General features: G+C 36.2%; 1 protein-coding gene across 5 annotated transcripts in view; it reads left to right on the forward strand.

Annotated features, from left to right (window-relative positions):
- AFTPH (aftiphilin) overlaps positions 1 to 23,593 on the forward strand; it is a 37,719-nt gene extending 14,126 nt beyond the window's left edge. For 3 of the 5 annotated variants that reach the window (XM_014062297.2, XM_014062299.2, XM_014062298.2), the window contains 7 exons: positions 203 to 329; positions 542 to 598; positions 2,447 to 2,569; positions 5,829 to 5,889; positions 7,454 to 7,537; positions 10,167 to 10,290; positions 22,453 to 23,593. In XM_014062297.2, coding sequence (XP_013917772.2) covers positions 203 to 329; positions 542 to 598; positions 2,447 to 2,569; positions 5,829 to 5,889; positions 7,454 to 7,537; positions 10,167 to 10,290; positions 22,453 to 22,597 — 721 coding nt within the window. In that variant the 3' untranslated portion in view covers positions 22,598 to 23,593. The remainder of the gene's footprint in view (positions 1 to 202; positions 330 to 541; positions 599 to 2,446; positions 2,570 to 5,828; positions 5,890 to 7,453; positions 7,538 to 10,166; positions 10,291 to 22,452) is intronic. The other 2 variants (XM_014062300.2, XR_015696802.1) reach the window with 2 other exon arrangements.
- Positions 23,594 to 23,824: the final 231 nt, after the last annotated feature.

A 23,824-nucleotide genomic window follows, 5' to 3' on the forward strand; every position in this document is an offset into this window, starting at 1 on the left:
TTTTTTCATTGTATGGTAAAAGAATAATTGTTCTTAAATATCAGTGTTATTTCCCTAGCGATTAAGTGCTTGGGTGGGATCTTAATCTGTACTTTTTTTAATATGCCAGTCATTTAAAAATGCAGAAGAAAGGAATTAAATCTGCTGAGTGCCAGTGTTTTTCTTTTTTGCTGTTTCTCTTGACTTATAACATGATTTGTAGGGAACTACTTGATGTGTGGGCAGAGCTTCAGGATATCCATGATGCTTATGGACTGAGATACCAGTGGGGTGGCTCCCATAGCAACAAAAAGCTTCTCTGCTCTTTGGGAATCGACACAAGAAACATTGTGAGTTTTCAGTTAAGGTAGAAATTCTTTCATTCTTCTGGACTGCAGAATAGTGTATAGTTTTAACTCTTGAGAGTATTTTACGTGATATTATATATTTCATAAGTAAACCTACAAAACTGTTGGTCTTGTTTGAAAAATGGTTCTTGAGACTAATTGAATAACTTTGCAAATAGCTTGAACTAATTAGATTGAAATGTCTTTTGTTTTAGCTTTTCACAGGTAATAAGAAGCAGCCCGTCATAGTTCCCATGTATGCAGCAGGGTTGGTAAGTTACAACAGCTCAATGCGGTTACATCTGCAAAATAGTCAAATCGAATGCTCTTTCAGATCAAATGCAATGGAACCTCCAAGTCATGTATCGGTTATTTAAGTTTTAGATAAATTAGAGTAGCATTTAATTTAATAGCACACTTTATAATATCATTTCTTATAATATTATTTTACTGAGGGAATGTATTATTTAATGTAAGATTCTTCCACTTCCCTACACATTTTCTCATGGGCAGGTCTGATATTGGGGAATTATAAGGAGCTCTATTCTGTGATGATTACTTAGCTCATAATAGAGCTTTTTGGGTGCATCAGGTTTAGATAACAAATCCTGTTGCACTTTTGGATCAGTTATTTTGTGTGTAAGGTATGGAGTAATGTTCTTGAATTCCATTGGCTTTGGGACACGAGCTTTGTTCCATTTTGTAGGACATTTGGTTACAAACACCTGATAGTTAATTGTAGAAAATATCATATCTATCATTAGATAGGTCTTTCCTTAGATTTTTCCATGACTCTTGGAAACTTAAGGAAAAAATAGGAGCCAAAAAACAAACCATTTTGATTGCTTAGGCTCATTCAGCCCCTGTCCTCCTTTGCATACTCCAAATCCTTCCATTTTCCCAAGTTCAGAAAAAAATCAGATTGAGGTAGCTTGAATTAAACAAATTCTGAATGTTACCAATTATATTTTGCCTCAAGATCAAAATGGGAAATCTCAGTCTGAATTGATATTCACTTATGTTTTGGGAATTGATTACAAATTGTTGCATAACTTTCCTGATTCATATTTGATGAAAAACTATTTAGTAATAACCAGGAAATGATAGAGCTAATCTCAAAGCTATAAAGATATGACAAATCATTCTCTTCGGTAATCTAAAACTGCTATTCCATCTTTAGCCAAATCATTTCAAACAGGAGCATTAGTACTTTTAATGATACTGATTATAGATACTGATAATAAGAGTTGTAGAGCAGCTGTATCACATCACATACTAGAAAGAGTCCAGTTTTTGAACTGAGAGACTAGCTCTGCAAGAGCTTAGGAATTGACCTCTTATGCGCTTCTCCAATAACAATGGTTTAAATTAACACATGAATAAAGCGGAATGGAATAGAGGGTAGATGCTGTTTCTGTACTAATTGGGGAAAAACTCTGAGGTCCCTTTCATGTTGAGGACAAATGTGGGTGAGCCACAAATGTGTGTGTGTGTGTGTCTAGAGTAAAAATGGTGGAAATATGAAAATGCCCACTCTACATCAATAGCACACATAAATTACAATGTTCTACTTTAATGTAAATATAAATACAACATGCTAATTGAATATATTTATGCAATGGAGTGCAATGAATTCCTTGGGAAGTAGGATTAAACAAAAAAACACCTTTATTTTCAGTACTATGCAAAAGTAGAAAATGTTTCTATAGTTTTGAGTGCAACTATAAAAATAAATATAACAATGCTAGTATTTTTTTCTTTTCAACCAGAAATAAAGGTTTCTTTATGCTCAATAGTAGATAAACTAGATAGCATCATTGTTTTAAAAAAATGCTTGGTGTTTGTTTATTCAATGTTACTAAAATGGTATGTATTGTGTTCATAACAAAACACAATAAATTTTTTATTGTGATAGATTTAGTTGGCCATATGCTGATTTTGTTTCATTGTTTTTATAGGGTTTTTTTTAGTTTTCTGTTCGTGTACATGCTTTTTAAAATCTTTTTTAACTTATTTATTTTATATTTTTACCTTTTAAAATTACTAATTGTAGCCTACCCTCCTTATTTTTGCCTATGACCATAATAAAGAGTTGATTGATTGATTGTGTTCATTTCTAGGGTATGTTAGAGCCTACGAAGGAACCCATGAAACCAATTTCTGCTGCAGAGAAAATAGCTTCAATAGGACAGACTTCTGCTATATCACCAGAAATTAATATATGTACACCTGATCAGTTGCAGGTAAAAAAAAGAAAAAGAAAGAGTAAGACCGGTTACTGTTCAATCAATGCATTCTTAATGACAATATCTAAAATTCTGTCAATCGGCCTGTGAAATATAAATCTTCTGCTCAAAGAAAGCTGCTGAATTTCTCAGAGCTAGATTCATTAGCACTCATCTGGTGATGGAACAACATTTCTGAGTGGGAATGAATTATTTCTTGATTGTCCCTCCTGTTGAACATCTACCAATCTATTACTAGACCAATGGTGTGATAAAAGGATAGGCTCATTAGTTAAAGAAACCTGTAACATAATTTGGATGGTGCATATTACATAATTTCAGTTTCTAATGTTATCTAAGCTCATGTGTCACCTCCCCAACTCTTCCCTACATGGATTTTGTCCCCTCGTGAGTGAGTGAAGCCTGTTTCCAAAGTCTTGCTTTACCAGAGAAAAGAACAATCTCTGTATTAGACTGTAGGAGTCTATTCTGTCTTAACAGTTGTCTACTTTTTAACAATAATAAATAGATGAACAGTTATACTTCTAACAGATAACAGTGGTTTAACAAATAGTTTGGTGCTTGTTCATATTGGTTCTCTTCTGTGCTAAAATTGCTAAGCTTTCCTTATAAAAAAACTTACCAAGCTTTAATTATGCCTTTCCTATTATATTAACATTTTATTTAAACTTATATATCCACTTTTGATTTTGAAAAAAGGTCACCTAATTGGTGAGAGGAGCCGCATATAAATTTAATACATAAATAAAAGAAATCCTACTGCTGTGATAGAATGGCTATTTCTGCTTAATTTTAAAATAGTATTTTGATAAAGATTGTATACATTATATATGATTACATGTAGTGGTTAAGCAAGTCATCACGTGACTAGACCTGATTTTACAACCATTTTTACTGTGGTCATTAAGTGAATCGTGGTTGTAAGCAAATCTGGCTTTGCCCATTGATTTTGCTTGTTAGAAGGTCACAAATTGTGATTATGTGGCTGCAGGACATTAACCATCGTAAATGTGAGCAGACTGCCAAGCACCCAGATCACAATCATGTGACTGCAGAGAGGGTACGATAGTCAGACTTGCAATGGTGGGTCATAACTCACTTTTTTCAGTGCTTTCATAACTTTAAGCCTTTGTTAAATAAATGGTTGAAGACTACTTGTATTGGGTATAATTCAGGGAAAATGTTCAACTAATATTGAAATCTTTTGAGAAAATGAACAAGATGTAATGTAGAAGTAGTAGATATTTATTTTATATCTAAACATAACAAAATTTTAAAACAAAATATATATTGAAATAGAAATATATTTCAAATAATAGAGTGATTAGATGTGTTTCTTTGTAAAGTACATAGAAGTTTTGAATCACAGAGGCTTGGCCAGAAGATAGTGTAATGAGCTACTGCTATCTTATATTACCTTTCAATTGAAAATTATAGTAATAATTGAAGAAGTACTTTTTGGCATTTCAGACATTTCACTTTAGGTAAAAGCAACAATATCTTGAGCTATTTGATTCAAACGCTGCTGTATATAAGGTTTTTGTGATAGATGATGGTAATTCTGTGTGAGTGCTGGACATCCTCAGATATGGGGATTGTCCTAATCATCATCAGGTCTTAGAAATATGTAAATATAGCCAAAGCAGTGCTTATTACATTGTGCTCTTCTACACTGAGTAGGTTAGAAGTGTAGTGTTTTGTAATTTTTGCAGGTCATTGACTGAATAAATATAATTGGTTGATTCTATTAGTAGACAATTAGAATAAATTAAAATTAAGCATTCTGTCATAATTTAAATTATATGAAATATTAAGTAAAGTCCCAAATTGCTTTCTTATAAATTCAGTATTACATTGTGCAGTTTTGTATGCTTTGATTTTAGTTAAAGAAGATTTAGTGAAATTTTTGACACACTTTGCTCTTGCTTTGCATTTATGCCTTTTTGCAAAAAAGAGATAAAGTTCAGAATGAATATGCTAAACAGAAGGTATCAGATGGACAAGGCAACACCTGTACAAAGAGATAAAATATACAATAGTAATAAAGAATAACGGTGTTTGCATTTGCTTATTTTCATTTAAGCATCATGAAGCTCTAAAGCAGGGGTCTTGTAGCTGGCTGAGGAATTCTGCGAATTGAAGTCCACAAGTCTTAAAAGTTGCCAAGTTTGGCGACTTCTGCTCTAAAAGACAGTACAATAGTTTTATTTTCTTTGCCTGTCAAGGTAAACTTAGAATCTAGAGATTCTTTGTGATGTTTAGTTAGTGTTAGATCAGGATTTCTTTTCAGAAGATTTGTGTTTATTTTAGAAAATGTTAATTTTTGTTAACTCCCCTTTTTTCAGCATTGTCCTATAAAAGTTGCTATGGTTCTGCAGAATTTTTAAGAGTAGCATGGCACTGTGGGAGTACAAAGGAAAGGTGTAACCAAAAAAAGTCCCTTGTCCTTTCTTTAGTAGGAAGTTACTGCTGGATCCTTGATTCTTTTACAAATGAAAGTAGTCTTTTTATTCTTTGAATAGTAACATGTGCAACTTTTTAAAAATGCAATAGGCATTACTAGTTATTAGTGTGCAATTTGTTCCTTTGTCTTATGTTTCAAAATTAGAAATTTAGGTAATAATAGTCTTCATTTTTTTGTTGTTTTCTTCATTCTAATTTATTGTTATTCTTAATACCTTAGCTAAGTGTACTAACCATTTTGAAACATAAGCTTGCTGATTGTAAGAGTTTGCTTTTTAGTGCAATTCAGTGGTTTTTTAATTATTAAATAATTATGACTTTACTATAATTATTGAGAGAGTTCTAATAACCCATTTTTGCCCTTTTATTAAATATACTTCATTAAATACATGGTGATTGTCCCTTTGCATTTTCAAATACTGAAGAATTAGAAAATTGTATTTTGCTGTTACTATTTTGCTTCTCTTGTATTCATCATTTATACTTTTTATCTGCCTGTTGTGCCAGAGCAATATCCCTGTCTGAAGTAATATATTGTAATTTCTAAATACATACACCCATCAGACATATCTAGACACCCCCCCCCCAAGTACTAGGAAATGATTAAACCTTTTCATGGGTTACATGAACTGCATTTTAAGGATTTCATTTTAAACATTTTAGCATTGTGCCTTGAGTCTGCCTTTTGGCTTTTCAATGGTAGCCTTTTTGCTTGCATGCACAAGAGCACATAAGACATTTTATTATATTATGACCTAACTATTAAATCTGATTTCTGACTTTTCAACTCTAGGAATCTCTACCACCTGTCCAGTTTGACTGGAGTAGCAGTGGCCTTACTAACCCTTTAGATGGTACGTCTCTCCGTAGAGCCTCTAGCACCAGAGCTAGAGTTAAGAAAGCTACAAAGTTCAGACAAACGTCTCTCTGCTGATAGCTTAAAAATATATTTTCTTAGCTTTGGAAATTCAGGCTTTCTTTCTGTTTAACTATGCTCAATTTAAAGCAGTCTGTAGTGTTTTAAGAGCAAGGTAAGACATATTTTTGCTCAATTTGTGATACATACACATCATTGTGTAATATTGTATTAATGGAACATAAGTTTGGAGTAATTATTTATATTTAGTTTATAGCTTTCATCTCAACAGACTGTTGCCTATTTAGGCTTCTTTATAGTTCTAAATAGCAAAATCACATGTGTAGTAATTGCTTCCAAGGTTTTTTTTTTTAATCAAAATATGTTTGTAAAACATTCACTTTTTAAAAGCTACTTTTCAACCATGTACAAATATTGTATATGATAAAATGCTAGCCCACTTTAAGTTTTGTTCATTGTGAAATTTTACTAGAGTAAATCTTTTTGTTAATGGCTGCAAACTTGTATTGTCATGATTTTCTCTAGTTAAGTGCCAAAAATAAGGACAAAGCTCCAAAATGTAAAAATATGTACATTAAATACATCTGATAAATTAAATAAGATTTAGTAAACATGGCATCTATTCTGTTACAGTTCAGTCATACATCATAATTACCAGCCATGTCGGGGAACTGAAAACATTGCTAAACAGTGTTTGAGGATGTTACGGTTTTGTGATTCATATGAAGGTGCTGAAGGAAAGCCTGGATGGACTCTCTTGCTGTTGTCTGGTGTCTTATTTCTTCAGTCAATTCATTATGCTTTCCTTTAAAAATTTCTTTAAAATGTATTTCTGATTTTTCTGTTTCAGTATTAAAGGGGAACAATGTAACTTCACACGAAGGAGTTGGTTGTAATGAGAACTACTACTACCAATATTCCTATATATTACTTTGCTATTTTATTTATTAAGTTGATAAATCATTCTATGCCTGCCAAGCACCTGGGGCAATATATAATGACTTATTATCATAGGGGGAAAAGTAACAATGCACAATAAAATTTCAAAACAATACATGAGAACATACAGTCCTTACTGTATTTTTATAGACAACGCATTAATCATTCTTCATGCAAAGTTCAATTTAAAATGGTAAAGATATGCGCATTTACTACAACTCATACTAATTTTGTACAGAAGTATCTTTTTCATGTAGAGCAATAGCTTTGAATTTGCAAAATTGTTTCCCTTTAATTGGACATACCCTTCTGATTCTCTCTGGTTCTGTCCATTGTTCTGAAAATGTGGGCTAGCTTTTAAGTTACTAGTATTGGGATCTCTGCTGCATTTGTACATGACAATGTACATTGATTTGTTAACAGCTATAGAAACTGCAAACTAATCTTGTAAGCACTATTATATTTTTTTATAAAATGATGTAATAAGTACTAATTATAACTGGCATGTTCAAGTGTGTGTCTTACCCCCTTTTTACACATAAATCCCTCCCTTGGCTTACCTTCTATATGGCTGCCTACCAACATGGTCACTGAATTTCAAGCTAGTGGAGGTTCCACTCTTCTGAACCTTGATTTCTTTGGGCCCGTGGATGACAGTAGCTCTAGCACCACCACCTCCATCCCAGGTCAGCCAAAACACTATAAACACTGCAAATTTAATCTCTTTTGTACTAAAAGCATGAGCTGCATTGTGTGACTTTCCTACAAACAAGAATATATGAGTTTTGATTTATTCTTGGATGCCTATCTTTGACACATAGCTTCCTCCATAACTTGTTCCAGTCAGCAGTTAATTCTTCTTTTTTTCTACAAGCAAGTTTGATAATTAGTTTGGTTAATATATCTCAAATGTGTAGTTTCTATTGATGTGCTTTAGCCAGAGATATCCAACTTTAAAAAGTATTTGGAACAAAATACGAGTATCACTAAGAATATTTTCAGTTTGTAATCTTTCTGCTTGAAATTATGCTCATTGATCTCAGTATCAAACTCTATAGAATGTAGCAATAGGCAAGTACAACTAATGAAGTTGCATAAACAAGAGCTGGCATCTTGCTGCTTGTAGAAAAATTAAAAAGTTGATATTAGGCAAAAGCTTGTGTTGTAATTCTAAACAGCAGTTTAATACTTCTGAAATGTTTCAAAGCTGAATATGGGAAGATTCTGCCAGCTTAGAATGAAATATAAGAAGGGCATGTTAACAGAGTGCATTTTGCTTCTGTTTAGTTCTCTTGATGGGTAAAGGTTTCAGTTTACGTGAAAGATTAATCTGTAGCAAAATAAATTTTTAAAAAGAAACGGTCGTTCGTCAAGGTTGTTCTGTTAAATGTTGCAGATGCAGCCTTGCTCTAAAACTCTTGTTTTCTTTGAATTATCCGTATGGATCTTAAACAGCTCACTGCTTGAGGCAAGATTCTCCTCTGTGGATGAAGCAGTCATTTTAAGATGTAGCAGAGGCCTCTCTTGCCTAGTATTGTTCAACGAAAGTCTGTGATGAGACTGAAAGATCTGTATATAGTGTGTCTCTTATATCCCTTTCTAATACTTCGCTGGGAGTTCAGATGTCTTTCCGTGGCAAAGCATTGCCTCTGTGTACATATGAGACGGGTAGAGGAGTACACGTCTCTGTTAAGCTTTGGTGATCAAATATCTAGGAAGAGCATCCCTTATCTTTGTTACTATAGAAGCTTTTGGTGGTACATTGTGCATTTTTAACTCTTTAATATCAGAATTGATAAATCATCTTTCTTAGAACTTGGTGATTTAATTTTGCATGAGGCATACGTATTATTTGAAACATTAATTTTATCCATCAATTTTAATTTTCATAGTATTGCTCAGCAGTGCAGTTATTGGCCTCTTGTAAAATCAAATTTGATTTCTGACATTAATTTTCATTAAAATTTTGTCCTCAAATTAATAGAAAACATATAGGAAGTAGTGACATCTATCTTGTTTCTTGGAAAGTCATTTGCCTTCTACCCTGCAATTCTGAGTGTTGAAAGTGGATGTAACAATGTATGTCTGTTCCTAAGCTTAAAGCTCATTCTTAACTTAGATCCTGAATTCTCTCAATCTCATTATAGTTTTTCAATATGACCATTTTTATATTAAAATGGGATGGATATTTCTAGGCATCACAGATTAGTTGTACTTACACAGTCATGTTTCATATTCATTTTATTTCAAAGGCCTTGGTTTAAAAGTAGTAAAATCAAATTTAGAACAACTTTATTTCTTAATCATATGTGAAGATAAACAGTTTTAGCTATTGAATGTTGTTGGCTTATAGCTCGAAAATGTTAATTGTAACAATATGTTAAACGTATCAAATGATTTCATTGGGACTTTTAAATTTAGAAATACTGGCAGGTTTATATGCTGCCATACTTTAATGGGATTTCTGAAAATCCATTAATTATTTTTACAATTGTATGTTTATGTTTATTTAAGAATTCTGCAAATATCTGAAAAATTTAAAATACTCTATACCCTGAATTTAAAGTTTATATGTTACTTCCATATTTTCAGTTGAGTAATAAGTCTACAGTGGATATAGGGTGACAAGGGCCTTTAACTAAAAGGTTTTTTTTATAGTTATAGAAAATGACAAATTGTGTGCACTTTAATCTTCTCAAACCCATTTTGAAAACAATTGGACACTTTCCTCGGAGCCCTCATGCTACCAGTATATTTTCCTCTCTTTGGATTGTCAGTTTCTACTCCTAGATATAGCAGTTAAAAAAAATACAGAATTTGGAGTTTTCCAGAAAACACTACTTCCAAAAATTGATTTATTTTATGGCTCCTATTGGTTTTCAATATCCATGCCTTTCTTAATTGCGTTATCATAAAAGAGGAGAAACCAAAATATTTTTTTAAAAACTATTGAAACTTTTTTTCGTTACTAACATGGAGAAAAAAATGGCATGAGAACTCTAAATATTACTTGTGAAGTGATAATGGATTTATACGGTAATGTAGAATTTAAACCACTCAAAATGTTCCTTTTTCATTAAAAAAATGCTATTTAATTTAGGATAAACTTCTGTCTGACTTTTATGACATTTTATCTGCTGATCTTGACTCTCACTTAATAGAATGTGATGGAAATTAACAAAATGTCTATGATTTGCTTATCAGGAATGTTGATAGTTCAGATGTTTACAGACAATGCAAATAAAAATTCTTTAACTGAGATTATATGCAAACAATTTCTGCTATCTGCTATTAATTATAATTTTATGCTATAAGGTGTCGATCCAGAATTGTATGAGTTGACAACTTCCAAGCTAGAAACTTCCAAGACCACCAGTAAAGTTACTGATGCATTTGCAAAGCTAATGTCTACGGTAGAGAAAGCAAGTACATCAGCAAGGTAAATTGCATTGACTAATGACATTTAATGATTTTTGAGTATTGATATATTTTGTAAATTCAATGGATTGCCTGTCGCACAACTAGGTGATGAACAAGGACTAAAGAGATAGCTACCACCAATAACCCATGATGTCTAAAATAAAAACAATACATCCCAATCATGAAAAGCCACATCAGATGCAATTATATCCAGGAAAAAGGAGAAATTTTCATCAAATTTCAACAAATCAAATCAACTACCATAGCCTTAAAATTGTTTTCTTTTGAAGTGTTAAGATAGCACAAGGGATTGCACAATGTGCAGTAAACACTGAAAGTTCAGCAGTCCAGGCCAAACACATCAGCAGAATGCCTTTTAATGTACAGTAACACACTCAGATTTGAGGTGCAAAAAATCTATATGTTCTGAGTCTCGCTTTACTCTTTTTAGTTTTGCCAACTAGTAATTGGACATTTGTAGTTTTTGATTCAGTGTTTTTGTTTCAGTGCGCTTGACAGTCAACAGGATGCTAGTGCATATATTTTAACACTCTAAAATACTCAACATTCAATCAACTGTCCAGAGCAACATGGAAAACTTTCTGAAACAATATTATGTTGTTATATTGATAGGCCTGGGGAGGGGGGTATATCTGTTATGCATGCTCTTATATCCTATAGATTGTGGAACTTTCAGTTTGCCTTTGAAGATACAGTCTCACCTCATTTCTAAAGATAACCTAAATTTGAATATCACTTACACACACAAATATGTTCACACTCAATAAGACAACTGAACCAAACCGGCAACAATACTGTTTAAGCAGTGGTCCCTACTGCTTGTGGCTTGGTGGCCCAGCTGTGGCGGAGAGAGGAACTGGTCTGCGTGAACAGCAGAAAGGCAGGCACGTGCATGCAACCCTTGTGCAAATGGTGGGCCGGTGCACATGAATACAACTCGACCTGCGTGAGCAGTGGGCTGGTGCGCATGCATTGAAGTGGCTGCCAGCCCACCCTTCGCGCAAATTGAGTTACGTGTGTATGCCTTCTGGCCAGCCATTCACACAGCCCAATTCTGAATGGGCCATGGCCCAGTAGTGGGTCACAGCCCAGGGGTTACAGGCCACTGCTTTAAAGTATGTCCAACACGTAACATTGAATTAGAACACAATTGTGCATGGGCATATATTCAGTTTTTCATTTCCCTGCCACCTTCCAGTAAACCTGCCCTATCAACTATAACAGTTAATTCTTTTTACTGAAAAAAAGAATAGTAGTCTATGTTCCAGAAAAGTAGACAATGACTTTATAATACTGGAAGTCGAATACACCCCCATTTCTGCCTAGGCTATGATTTGAGAGTCAGAGCAACACTTCATGCATTGTGTATACAGTGGAGTGAGGTCTCACAGCTAGTGTACTGCAGTTGTTAAATCTGGGTCAGTAAATAGGACCCAGCAACCACCTCATTAGCTGTATAAATAAAGCATGGAAGTGGAGCTGAAGGTAGGGAGGGAGGCTATTAAAATATCGCCTTTGGGGAAATGGGCAGCATACGTATTTGATAAATAAAAGATACAATTACAGTGATAATGCTATTTAGGGTATCCAGCTAGTATGAATATGACAGATGTTTTGTTGTTATTTTTGCGAGGAAGTCCAGACAAGAAGCACCAGCAGGTGTCTATCTTTATTGTGTGGTTATATTAACAGAATCTTGCAAGTCTGAAAGTTCTCCACCTATCCCTCAGTTTCTTTCTCCTGAAATTAGGGAAGGTTCCTTCCCTAATTTTTTGCCATCCCTTCTCCCTCTTTCAGATTCTAATTTATCAGACAGGCTGAGGTTCCTCCTCCTGTCCTCCAAGGTAATTTCCAGTTACCATTACAGCTGTTCAGGAACTGTGAAAGATGCCAGAGTGAAAAATGTGGACTTGGGGGGCCCTTGTTTATTATTAAATTATCTATTGCCTTTCTGAATATTCCATTCAGGGCATTTAAAGCTATAAATCATAAGGCAGCAGGAGTGACTCACAATCTAATATAATTATATTAGTCTCCGGATCCGCTTCAGGGTGCTGGTCGTTATCTATAAAGCCCTTCATGGCATCGGACCTGGGTACCTGAGAGACCACCTCCTGCCGATCACCTCCCATAGACCGATTAGATCACACAGGTTAGATCTTCTCCGGATTCCATCTGCCAGCCAATGTCGGCTGGCGACTCCCCGGGGGAGAGCCTTCTCTGTCGCAGCTCCAGCCCTTTGGAACGATCTCCCCGTGGAGATCTGGACCCTTACTACCCTCCCGGCCTTCCGCAAAGCCGTTAAGTCCTGGCTGCTCCTGCAGGCCGAGGGGCTTTCGAAATACCCAGCCCCTCGGAAATTGTGACTGTTGTGTATCTTAATATGTTGTTTTGTCTATTATCCCCTTCCCTTGTTTTATTGTAAGCCGCCCGGAGTCCTTTGGGAGTGGGCAGCATACAAGATCAATAAATCTAAACTAAACTAAACTAATAATTGCTAGTCCTTTGCAGTCCTTTCCTTGTCCATTCTGTCTCCTATGACTTTCAATCTAAAATGACTCAGTGGGCCATGTGCTGGTTAAAGGTCTGCTTCTTCCTTCTACTATTTCACAGCTGCCTCTTGAAGTTAGTTGGGCTGAGAGAGAACTAGCCCAAAGTTGGTCAATGAGCTTGGTGCTCAAATGAGGAATTAAACCTGGATTTTTCTAATCTAAGCCTAAAATTATAATTGCTGGTCCCTGACACTGATTTGTCCTGGTTGCTGTATTGATCCAAGCAGAAAAACTCAAAAGTCAGTTGTTGGATGGAAGAGGCTAGACATCACTCCATTTACATTGCCCAGAACAGCAGTGAAAACTAGAAGCAGCCCAGGTTGAACTGGGACGGTTGTGTTCATCTTATGAAATGCTTGAAACAGCCATTTGAAGCTCAACACAGTTCATGCAGAGTCTGTTTTTCACACCCCTATTAGCACTTCACAGTGCTTTGTACAATTGATTTTCTCATATCTCTATTTATAGGGGTGTTCGTGTGTTGCATTATAGTGTATAAATTGTCCCGGGAGTGCCTGATCATGCTTCTAGTCTGTCAATTTTCTGGTATGCTGCAAAAATTTCCATTTGAATTTTGTATAAAACTTAAGTATTTGATTTTTAAGAGCAGAATATAAATCATAACAATATGACTAGTGCTGCTATGCAAAATAAAAGTAGAAAATGACAAAAAGAAAAGGGCTGCAACTGGTTTTTTTCTTGTTAATTGCTGGAATTCTTGCATTTAATTGCATGATTAAATTCTGTCCACAATTACTGCATGTAAAATGAGGATATGTTCGTCCTAGAAGTACTGTATATACTCAAGTATAAGCCTAGTTTTTCAGCCCACTTTTTGAGCTGAAAAAAGCCGCCTCGGCTTATACTCGAGTCAGTGAAAAATTTGCCCGAAATGGAGGAGAAAAAGGGGCGGGGCCATGCCGCTGGGTGACGCTCGTGAATGGCCCAGCGCCCCTGAGTTTCCCCTCCCTCTGTGTCAGTTTGCCGCGCAGCGTGCACCGCACCATCCCCCCTCCTCACGTTCTAATGTAATGCAGGGCTATCTTACGATTCCCCTTCCTCCCCCTCCTGCCGCTCTGCAACGATGTCCCACCTCCTCCTTGTTATGGCAAGCAGCCACATAGCGATGTCCCACCTCCTCTGGTACAGTGATCCAATGATAGGAATCACTGTGCCGTGTGTCATAGGAGGCGGGACATCATCATCACAGCGGGACATCAGCATCATGAGGTGAGTGAAGTATTTCATTGAATACACCGGTATTGTGTGATAATAATTTGTTATGCAGAGCAAATTTTTACAATGGCTATTGTATATTTAATGGGCACAGGCAGGCTGTATATGTTATTCAATGGGCAATGGCATTATTGGTATCTATTTTTATTTTTGAAATTTATCGGTAGCTGCTGCATTTCCCACCCTAGGCTTATACTCGAGTCAATAACTTTTCCAGTTTTTTGTGGTAAAATTAGGTGCCTCGGCTTATATTCGGGTCGGCCTATACTCGAGTATATACGGTATAACATTCATCCCTCACAAGAAATGTATTCCAAATTTCAGAAACTGTTTCCTTAGCAACTGAAGCATTCTAAATTGCTACTATATAAAATAGGCTTCTCTCATCTCCAACACATCTGGATGATTTGGGCTGTTAGTATCTAGCCAGCGTGAAATCTCACCTGACTAGAGAGCACCAAGCAGAAGAAAGCTGGACTAAAGTACTTACCGTATTTTCACGACCAAAAGCCGCACCGGATTTTAAGCCGCAGTATCAATTAACGTTAATTTTTCAAACTTTTTCCATATATAAAGCGCACCGGGTTATAAGCCGCACGTTTCCCGATGCTTCTGGACATCTGTTGCAGTCACGAGGAGCGGAGAAGAGTGCGAAGGTTCTTGGCGCTCCAGGAAGCCGTGAAAGCAGCTGGGAGAGGCGCACGGCTTGGTTTATCCTCCCTGGACGTCACAGCAGCAGCCCCAAGTGCACCGATCTCTGTGTTTTTCGCATCGGGGCATGCTGCAAGAGAGAGTGAGTGAAGACCTTTCCGGATTGCTGGTGGTGGAGGTGCGGGCCCGTCGGCCTGTGCTCAGCAAAAAAAGTCCGGGGGAGTCCTTTCCGCTGGCTGGAAAAGGTCTTCACTCTTCACTCATTCCCTCTTGCAGCACACCCCGATGCGAAAAACACTGAGATCGGTGAGTTTGGGGCTGCTACTGCGACATCCAGGGAGGATAAACCAAACCGCGCGCCTCTCCCGCTTCCCGGAGCGCCAAGAACCTTCGCGCTCTTCTCCACACTCTCCTCGGCTCCTCACGACTGCAATAGACATCCAGAAGCGGGAGGGGCTATCGAGCTGGAAATCCAATCCCCATTAGCCCCAAAAGCCGCTTCTGGACATCTATTGCAATCCCGAGGAGAACGCGGAGAAGACCGCGAAGGTTAGGGTTACTGGGCAACGTGGGGGTGGGGGAGGCTGGAGCAGTTTCGTTCTGAATGGAGGGAGAGGAAAAAAGTTGGGATTCTCCCTGCTGCAGCCTTTAAATGGCAGAGAGAAGCCGAACTCTTTCCCCTCCATTCACAGAGAAGCTGCGGCTCCCTTTATGCCCCTCTGGCTGGCCCCCTCCCTCCCGGGGGGGGTGTCAAAGTACCTGAAAGGGGCATGCAGGCTGCTATAGCTCCACTGAGAAGACATTTCTGAGAAGAGAAAGGGCTCTGGTCAGGCTGCACCCAAGCTGATGGAGTGCTCGCAACCGCCCGCCTATCGCCAGGGAGACAGCCAGTGCAGGTGAGCCGCGCGATTGCTCCGATCGCAAGGGCGCTTCACCAGCTCGGGTGCAGCCAGACCAGAGAACTTTCGGTGGTGCACCGATTCCAGCAGCTGCGTTTTTCCTTGAAATTTGCTGTCCCGGCAACCCAAAGTGGACATTTTCCCAGCGGCGTCTCAGACACTCCCACCCTTAACCAGGACGAAGTGAGGATTGCTGGGCGCAGTTTGGTGCCTCCCGGCTAAGGAGGGAGGGAGAGACCCAAGGGACGTGTGCGTGCCTGCTCGCGGTCATTCGCTTGCGAGTTTCAAGTTTGAGTGTAAAATCGGGAGGGAGAGATTTTCGATCTTTTTCCATATATAAAGCGCACCGGGTTATAAGCCGCACTGCCGGTTTTGGATCAAATTTTAGGATTTTCAGTGCGGCTTATAGTTGTGAAAATACGGTACATTACTTTAATATTGTGCCACTAGGGGGAGTGCTAAGCCTCAATGATTTGGGGTTATTTTAAACTTTGTTCTTCATAAATACAGGGAAGTTTCCCTTCTGACACACAGTTCAGTGTTTGTTTGTTTTTTAGTTAACATATTAAAGGCTTTAGCTTTTCTTGCATTGAGACCATTCCTTGATTTCATTACTGGAACCTATAGATGATAGATGGTCTCCAAAAGCAGCTTTAGTTGCATATTATTTTTGTCCGTTATTTACCATGTGGGTTCTTTCTGCATTTGGACTAACACCCACAAATTTGCTCTAGGTTGCCTGAATTTTGCTCTACTGGTATATTAAACTTAACAATATTTTTAATTAAAATTACAGTTTTCTTAGTATAGTCATTTAGCTGATTTTTTTTAATGTTACAGAATAAATAATAGTGGTTCAAATAAAGCTATGTTCGGACATAAAAAGTTAGGTCTCCAAATTTTCTGTGACTTCACATCCATATCTCTGTAGTTATCTTGGCAACAGTATGGAAGTAATTTGCCATAGCCCCTTCTGGGATATTTTTTTACCTCTCATCCTAGCCTGCAGTTCTGATAGTTCCTAGTGTCTTCCATCCAGATACTATCAAGATACAACGCTGCTTAATTTCTTACATTCAGTGGACTAAAACTTAAACAAATAGTTCCTTCCCAATTATAAGAATTAGTAAGTTGTACCTGCCTCAAAGCATGATCTTATTTTCTATTGTTTAACATGTTCTTACCCATAAATTTGTAATTGAACAGCCAAGAAAAGAGTTAACATTTGTTAGATTCTGCTTGTTGTAGAAGAAGAATTATAAAAGAAAATTGGAAGCTGCTTAGTTTATGGACTGTCTTCCTATAACTTAGGAGCAGCTGGAATAATAAACACATTTCCAGAATTCCTAGTTGGGGAATAAATGTTCATTTAGAATTAACATTTAGCATATAAATCAAATGTTGCTGAAAGAGGAAAAAAATACAATTGGGTGTTTCAAGGATCAGGAAAAAAAACAGCAGCATTCCTGATAATTTGATATTTTGCTTGGAACTGGAATGAATTAAAGTCAGGATTGCTCATGCTACAAAAGGAATGTACAGTATGTGAGATACCGATATGTTTATGTCATTTTAGGGGAAACATAATTTGTTTTCATAATCATTACAGTAGCTAAAACCTAAATATTAGGTAATTTTTATAAATTTAAATAATATTTTAAAAGTTTTGTTAAGCAGGGCTATAGTTTAAAGAAATAATTATGAATGTTGAGCAGAAACTCAGAAAGAATGGATAGAGTGAATAGAGAATTTGAAATAATGAGATAGTTTTGGACCAATGTCTAGATATAAAGGCAAGGGATCAGGAAAATAGAGGATGAAACCAAAAGTATGTCGAACTCATCCCTGCAGTCCTGAACTGTCCTATTGGTTAATTAAAACAACACACCGGGGGTGGGGGGACCCATTACGATGAATTTGAATACTTTTGGGTAAGACAGTCAGGTACTTAAAAAATAAAATTATTTGCAAAAAATCATATGACCTTGCATCCTGAATGAAGCACTATTTTGAGAACTATCCCTGCTTATTGATGATTTTAAAAGAAGCATTTCTGAATCAGAGGCATTTGGGGAACCAATTGTGACACTCTTCTTTTTATGAGAACTATTAGTTAAGCTTCCCAAAATCACTGTAGAGTAATTGAGCAAAAATAGAACTATCACATTGTGGCCTAGGGTGGTTTGTCTTAAGTCCTCTCTTGAGATCTATGGCCCTGATCATCATTTCATCTGCTTATTCATACTTTTGTTCCCCAAGCTGCATCACAATAGGTCAGCGATACTGTGTGCCTAATACTCTACCATGCTCCATCTTGCCCTTCTGCTAGGTTTAATTAACTGAATTAATCTACTTTTGGTATTCTTATACACACATAACTTCGTATTGCTCAATGAAATGTGCCGTGGGAGTAAGGCCATCATCCCATTTTTAGTGGATACCTGAAATAATTTGGTTAATTGATTTACATGATATGTTATCATCATTTTAGCCATTGTCTATCCACTGCAGGATGAAGGCCTCTTCTGCATGTTTCCTACCAATATGGTCCTAAGCTTTCTTTGCCAATTTGGGCCCACATTACTTGCTGATGTTGTCACTCCATCTCATTTTAGGTCTCTTTCATGGACACTTTTTATCAAGTGAAATCTATTCTGTGATTGCCTTGGTCCACCTTCTTCTTGCCAAGTTGACCAGCTCATTTCCATTTCAATTCTTTAACATTCTTGATGATTTTGTATACTTTCGTTTGTTCTCTAATCCATGTGCAGGTCTTTCTGTCTTGTCTTGTAATGCTGAGCATGTATGTTTCCATGGCTCTTTGTGTCACTCGTAGCTTTTGTATTGATTGTGAGGTTAGTGTCCATGTTTCACTGGCATGTGTTAGAGCAGGTAGCACAAACTGATCAAGGTTGTTTTTGAAAATTATGGTTAGCTTGCCAAATGCCTGCCATACACATTTAACACGCCGTTCAATTTCCTGTATTGTATTATCTTCCACTGAAATACATTGGCCAAGGTATATGTAATGATCTATTAGTCTAGTTCTTCTCCAGATATTTTTCTTTCTTTCTTTGGTAAATTTATTAAATATTACCTGGTGTCTCAACCTTGGCACCTTTAAAATATGTGAACTTGTGGAGTTGAGTTCCACATATGTTGAAGTTGCCATAGTTGAGAAGCACAGATCTAAACCATTAAATTAAATCTCCCTTATTAGTAATTTAAATTAATATGATTTAAATCCACCATACTGCTGGCATGCAGGATTAATAAAAAATGAGTAAAACCAAATGTTCAAGGCACATATTATATTATACTCCTAAAAATTGGTGCCAGATTAGATGAAGTGCAAGTAACAGCTGACAAATTGACCTATCATGAAATCCAGTTTTCTTCATTCTTGATTGTTTACCATCTTGTGTGTTGAACTACAATCCCCTTAACCCCAACTGTTACATGAAGATGTTTACTGGCTGGTAAGAGTAGGTAGGTTACTGCAAAGTTTGCAGATTTAATATAGAAATAGCTGTATTTATATGGAACAAGTTGTGATCTTGCTTGGTCTTTTAAAAACAGAGAGAAAAATAAGAAGTTGTGTTACTCTGTGGCTAAGTTCCAGGTTTTGAATGAGTTAAACTTGTCATTCAAGGAAAGTGTGTTTGGCAGCAAAATTGGAGAGGAAGTTAAAACCTGGATCAAATGAAATAAAAAGAACTATTGTGATATTTTATTACCTGATTTTTATGGAGACAAATGAGAGAAACAAAGATAGTTGTGTAATGTACCATATATACTTGTGTGTAAGCCCCTCCATTGATAAGCCAATTCTTAAATTTTTAACCAAAATACCATGAAAAAATGTGCCATCTGCTGATAAGCCAACCCTTGAAATTTTCATATGTTTTAATTTTGACACTTAGTTTATCTGCAGGTAGCACATTTTTCACTGTATTTTAGTTTATCAACAAATATATACAGGGTATGGTGGCACTTTTAAAAAGTATTACTGTAAATATTTGATGAGAAGCCTGCCTGCACATAAGCCAAACTCATTTTTTAAAATGTATTCTGGCACCTAAATTTCTCAGCTTACCTGAAAGCAATATAGCAATATAGCAATAGCAATAGCAGTAGACTTATATACCGCTTCATAGGCCTTTCAGGCCTCTCTAAGCGGTTTACAGAGAGTCAGCATATTGCCCCCAACAATCTGGGTCCTCATTTTACCCACCTCGGAAGGATGGAAGGCTGAGTCAACCCTGAGCCGGTGAGATTTGAACCGCTGACCTGCTGATCTAGCAGTAGCCTGCAGTGCTGCTTTTTAACCACTGCGCCACCTTGGCTCTTAAAGTATATATAATAATATTATTACTGATAATTTGAGAATGCAGTTACTCCAATTTGAGGGGATTTATTATATCCTATTGTATCGTTTAAAAAGCTTTTTTTTTTTACTAGAAAAGGTTTAGGCAAAATTCATAGAGAAGTTTATGGAACTTTTAAATCAAAAACTATTGAAAGGTCTGCTACTTTTTCCTTCAATATATTTATGAAAAAAATAGATTCTCAGGACTTAATATAACTTATACTAAATATTTAAAAACAATCTTTAGAAAAATTGTATAAAAATGAGTTTTAATATTGGGAGGAGTCAGCTGCAATTATTAATTTGTACTGTCCAGTATGGTACAATGCAGTTCTCAGTTTTTCCCTTCTTATAGCAACAACTGCTCTATCAAAGAAACCTTGATAAAAGGCCCACTTTTTCCAAAAAAGAGTTTTATATTTACAAGCAACAAGGTCAGAGTCGGGGGAAACTCAGCTTAATACCAACTACATTGTTCTTCTCTTCATCTTGCATGATGAAATCTTCTTGGAAACCTCAGAGCTTATTTTGTAAACTGGTTTTTTTAAAAGCATTACCTCAATAGCAATTTTTGTCTTTTTTCTCACTGTTAACTGCTTTTCTCATTATTAAACATACCTGCTTTTGTTTTTTAAGGTACTGGCAGGCAAATAAGAGAAATCTAAAAAATGCCCATAAACTGTTCCCACTCCCAAATAATAATTAGCCATTAAAATCTGCACAAACATTATGAACAAAGAGAATGTAGTTGTCACCTTCCTCCTTCAAAAATGTAAACAGGAGGAACATTAGTTAGATTTTGGCTCTGCAAATAGCTTTAAACAAACAGGAATATAAATATACTTTTGTATTGGAGGAATGTATTTATACTTTGGTATTGCCACTTGAAAGAATCCCATTCTTAAAAGAGGAGTGCTAAGTCTGCATTGTCAATAAAATATGCAGACTTAAATTGCAGCTACAGAAATCTCATGGTACTTAAGTAAATGTATGCATTTGGGATTAAATTAAGCAGATTCATAGATCTTTTGCACATATTTGTGCACAGTTGCATATGTTGAGGTAACCTGAAGGGACTTGTGTCTACCCAAGTGCACAACAACATGTGATTCCACTTAGGTCTTCTTCACTTAACCTACAAGGAATGGGTTAAATGTACATTTATACTTTCATCTGCCTGCTCATTCTGATCAGAATGATGACCAACAGAGAATGGCAAATTTGAGATTAGCTCTTCATTTATGATATACTATACCCTCTTCCATCCTGATTTGAGCCTTATGTCATGAATGTAGACATTTATTTGCATGCTTTACTATAAGGAGATATCCATTCCAAAAGGAAATGTAAGGTCTCTCTGTGTTTAGTGAGGCATGTGATAGTAGGAAATACATTTAAAATTAAGGGTGGGTCTAAGAAAATTTCTTGGTCTTCATGCAGTTCCATTTGAACAGTGAAGAGCAATACAACTTGGTGTCATATGACTGACTTGAAAAGACAAGACAGTAATCTTGTTATCAAGCTTGGCAACAGTTGAACTTGAAATGTTGTACTTACACAAAAGAAAGAATCCTCTTCTTCCCACTTTCCCTCCCAATCATGGCCCATGGTTGCCCTATAATTGTACATTTCTTGAAATGGATACTTCATCCTATCTATGGAGGCTTTCCACATAAACGATAGTTTTCAGAAGTTAGGATTCTTAGTTAATGGGAACAACTTCTGCAAACATCATCTTCAATGAAGAAACTGTTGACTCAAGACCCACACCTTTTTGATATAGTTAAAATCAGGATGTCAGAATGAAATTCTAGTCATCAGAACAATTTCAGATTGTGTATGTTAGTGCAGAATCTGTTTAAAGTTAGACTGGAATTGACTCTCTTGCACAGGCTTTACTTGTACAGCAGTGGTAGTCAACCTGGTCCCCACCGCCCACTAGTGGGCGTTCCAGCTTTCATGGTAGGCGGTAGGGGTTTGCTGTAACTCTGCTTTATAAATTTTATAAAGTAAAGTTACTTCCCTACTTTATTAATCACCATTACTGTGGAACTGGTGGGCGGTTAGAAAATTTTACTACTAACAGAGATACAAAAGTGGGCGGTAAGTATAAAAAGGTTGACTACCCTTGTTGTACAGTATGTGCAGGATCGATTTAGCAAGACAAAGTCCTGAATGGTATTCAGAATAGAATAGAATAGAATAGAAAATAATTCTTTATTGGCCAAGTGTGATTGGACACACAAGGAATTTGTCTTTGGTGCATATGCTCTCAGTGTGTGTGAGGTAGTGTGTGAGGAGCAGTATCATTTTCCTTGTTACAATACCAGCAGTAAGCCTTGCCCCACTAAAAGGTGTTGCAAATAGAATTTGTCAATGGAAAGATTTTCTTTGAATAACATTCTTCGGTAACTGGTTCCAATTATATTAAATATTAAATCTTTTTTTAATAGAAAACCCCCAAAGGAAGAACAACTCAGCGACGAAGCTGCCAAGGTGATTTCTAGCCTTCCTGACTTATCTTTCATGCATGCCAAGGTGTTGATGTTCCCATCTACGTTGACACCTTCAACAGTTTGCCAAGGCAAGGTAGACTAAAAGTGGAGTGGAGTGGAGTGGACAATTTGTATTAATTTTACCCTAGCTCTTTTCTGTGACCTACAAATTATCTTGCTTTAATTAAAAATCCAAGTTCAGGTGATTTGTTGGTAAGCAGCACTAGAAAGATATACATAATAATGTATATTTATTTACATACTGGAGCCCTGGATTTATATTAGAAAAAAATGTAAATAATTGGGGAGGATTGCACCTTTTTTGAAAACATCCTTTTTTCTGTGTGCTGGGGTGTAAACATTTGTCTTTGTGGAATACACTGGTTGTGTCCTTCTTATAAAACTTTATAAACATTTTTTTAAAATGAAAACACCCAATTTTTGCTCTTCATGAAATTTTCCAGGTTTGTTTGTTTGTTGTTGTTGTTTTGTTTGTTTTGGTCAGAATGAATCACTTAGCATTTGATTTTTTTTTTCCAAAAATGGGTCAGGCCTTTTGTTTTTGGGGATTGGGTTTTTTTTTTAAAAGCAAAGCCCTTTTCATCTAATGAGGCCTTTCCTTAGGGACTTGATGGTTGATTTTTAGTTTTCTGCCTTCTATTAATGTGGCTTAACATGATCTTTTAAGAGTTTACTTTGGGTTCATTTTAGAAAAGTAATAGATCACTGCCTAGCCATTTGATTCTTGTGATCTATGTAGTAATCAATATGGTTTGGGATGGAAGGACCAAAACTATCTGAATGTCTTACAATGAAATATACTTGTTACATTTTTTGTTGTTGTACCACTATTCTTATGTTTGATTTTGCACAATGTAAATTTGACATAATCATAGGTTGCTATGGTTTAGGCTGTATGTACAGAAAAAAACTATGGGTTGTAAATGTTTGGGGAAATTCCTATGGAAAAAAAGAGAATGCTATGTAGAACAACCTCTAACAAGGTTCATGTGCATGCCTGAGGTCTTTTTGAAATTTCAGTGTACAAATTTCTCTTAGCCTAATCAAAATAAACAAATAAAGTTATATAGTCTGTTAATGCGTGTACTGATGTTCTCTCTATGTTTTCAATACTGCTGAAGGCAGAACTGAAGAATCCGTTTTTCCATACATGGAAAGAAAATGTGTACCTAAATGACTTCTTATCCCAAAGAAATAACAAAACATACACTATTTTTAATTTCAAATTAATATATTTTTATTTCCTATTGGTATGTGGAAAATTGTTTCCTCCTTCTTGGGATACCTGACTGTAAAGAACTGGATCTTT

This window comes from Thamnophis sirtalis, unplaced genomic scaffold (genome assembly GCF_051295495.1).
Source record: "Thamnophis sirtalis isolate CommonGarterSnake01/CBP01778 unplaced genomic scaffold, rThaSir2_p1.2 scaffold_5, whole genome shotgun sequence".
NCBI classification, from domain to species: Eukaryota; Metazoa; Chordata; class Lepidosauria; order Squamata; family Natricidae; genus Thamnophis; species Thamnophis sirtalis.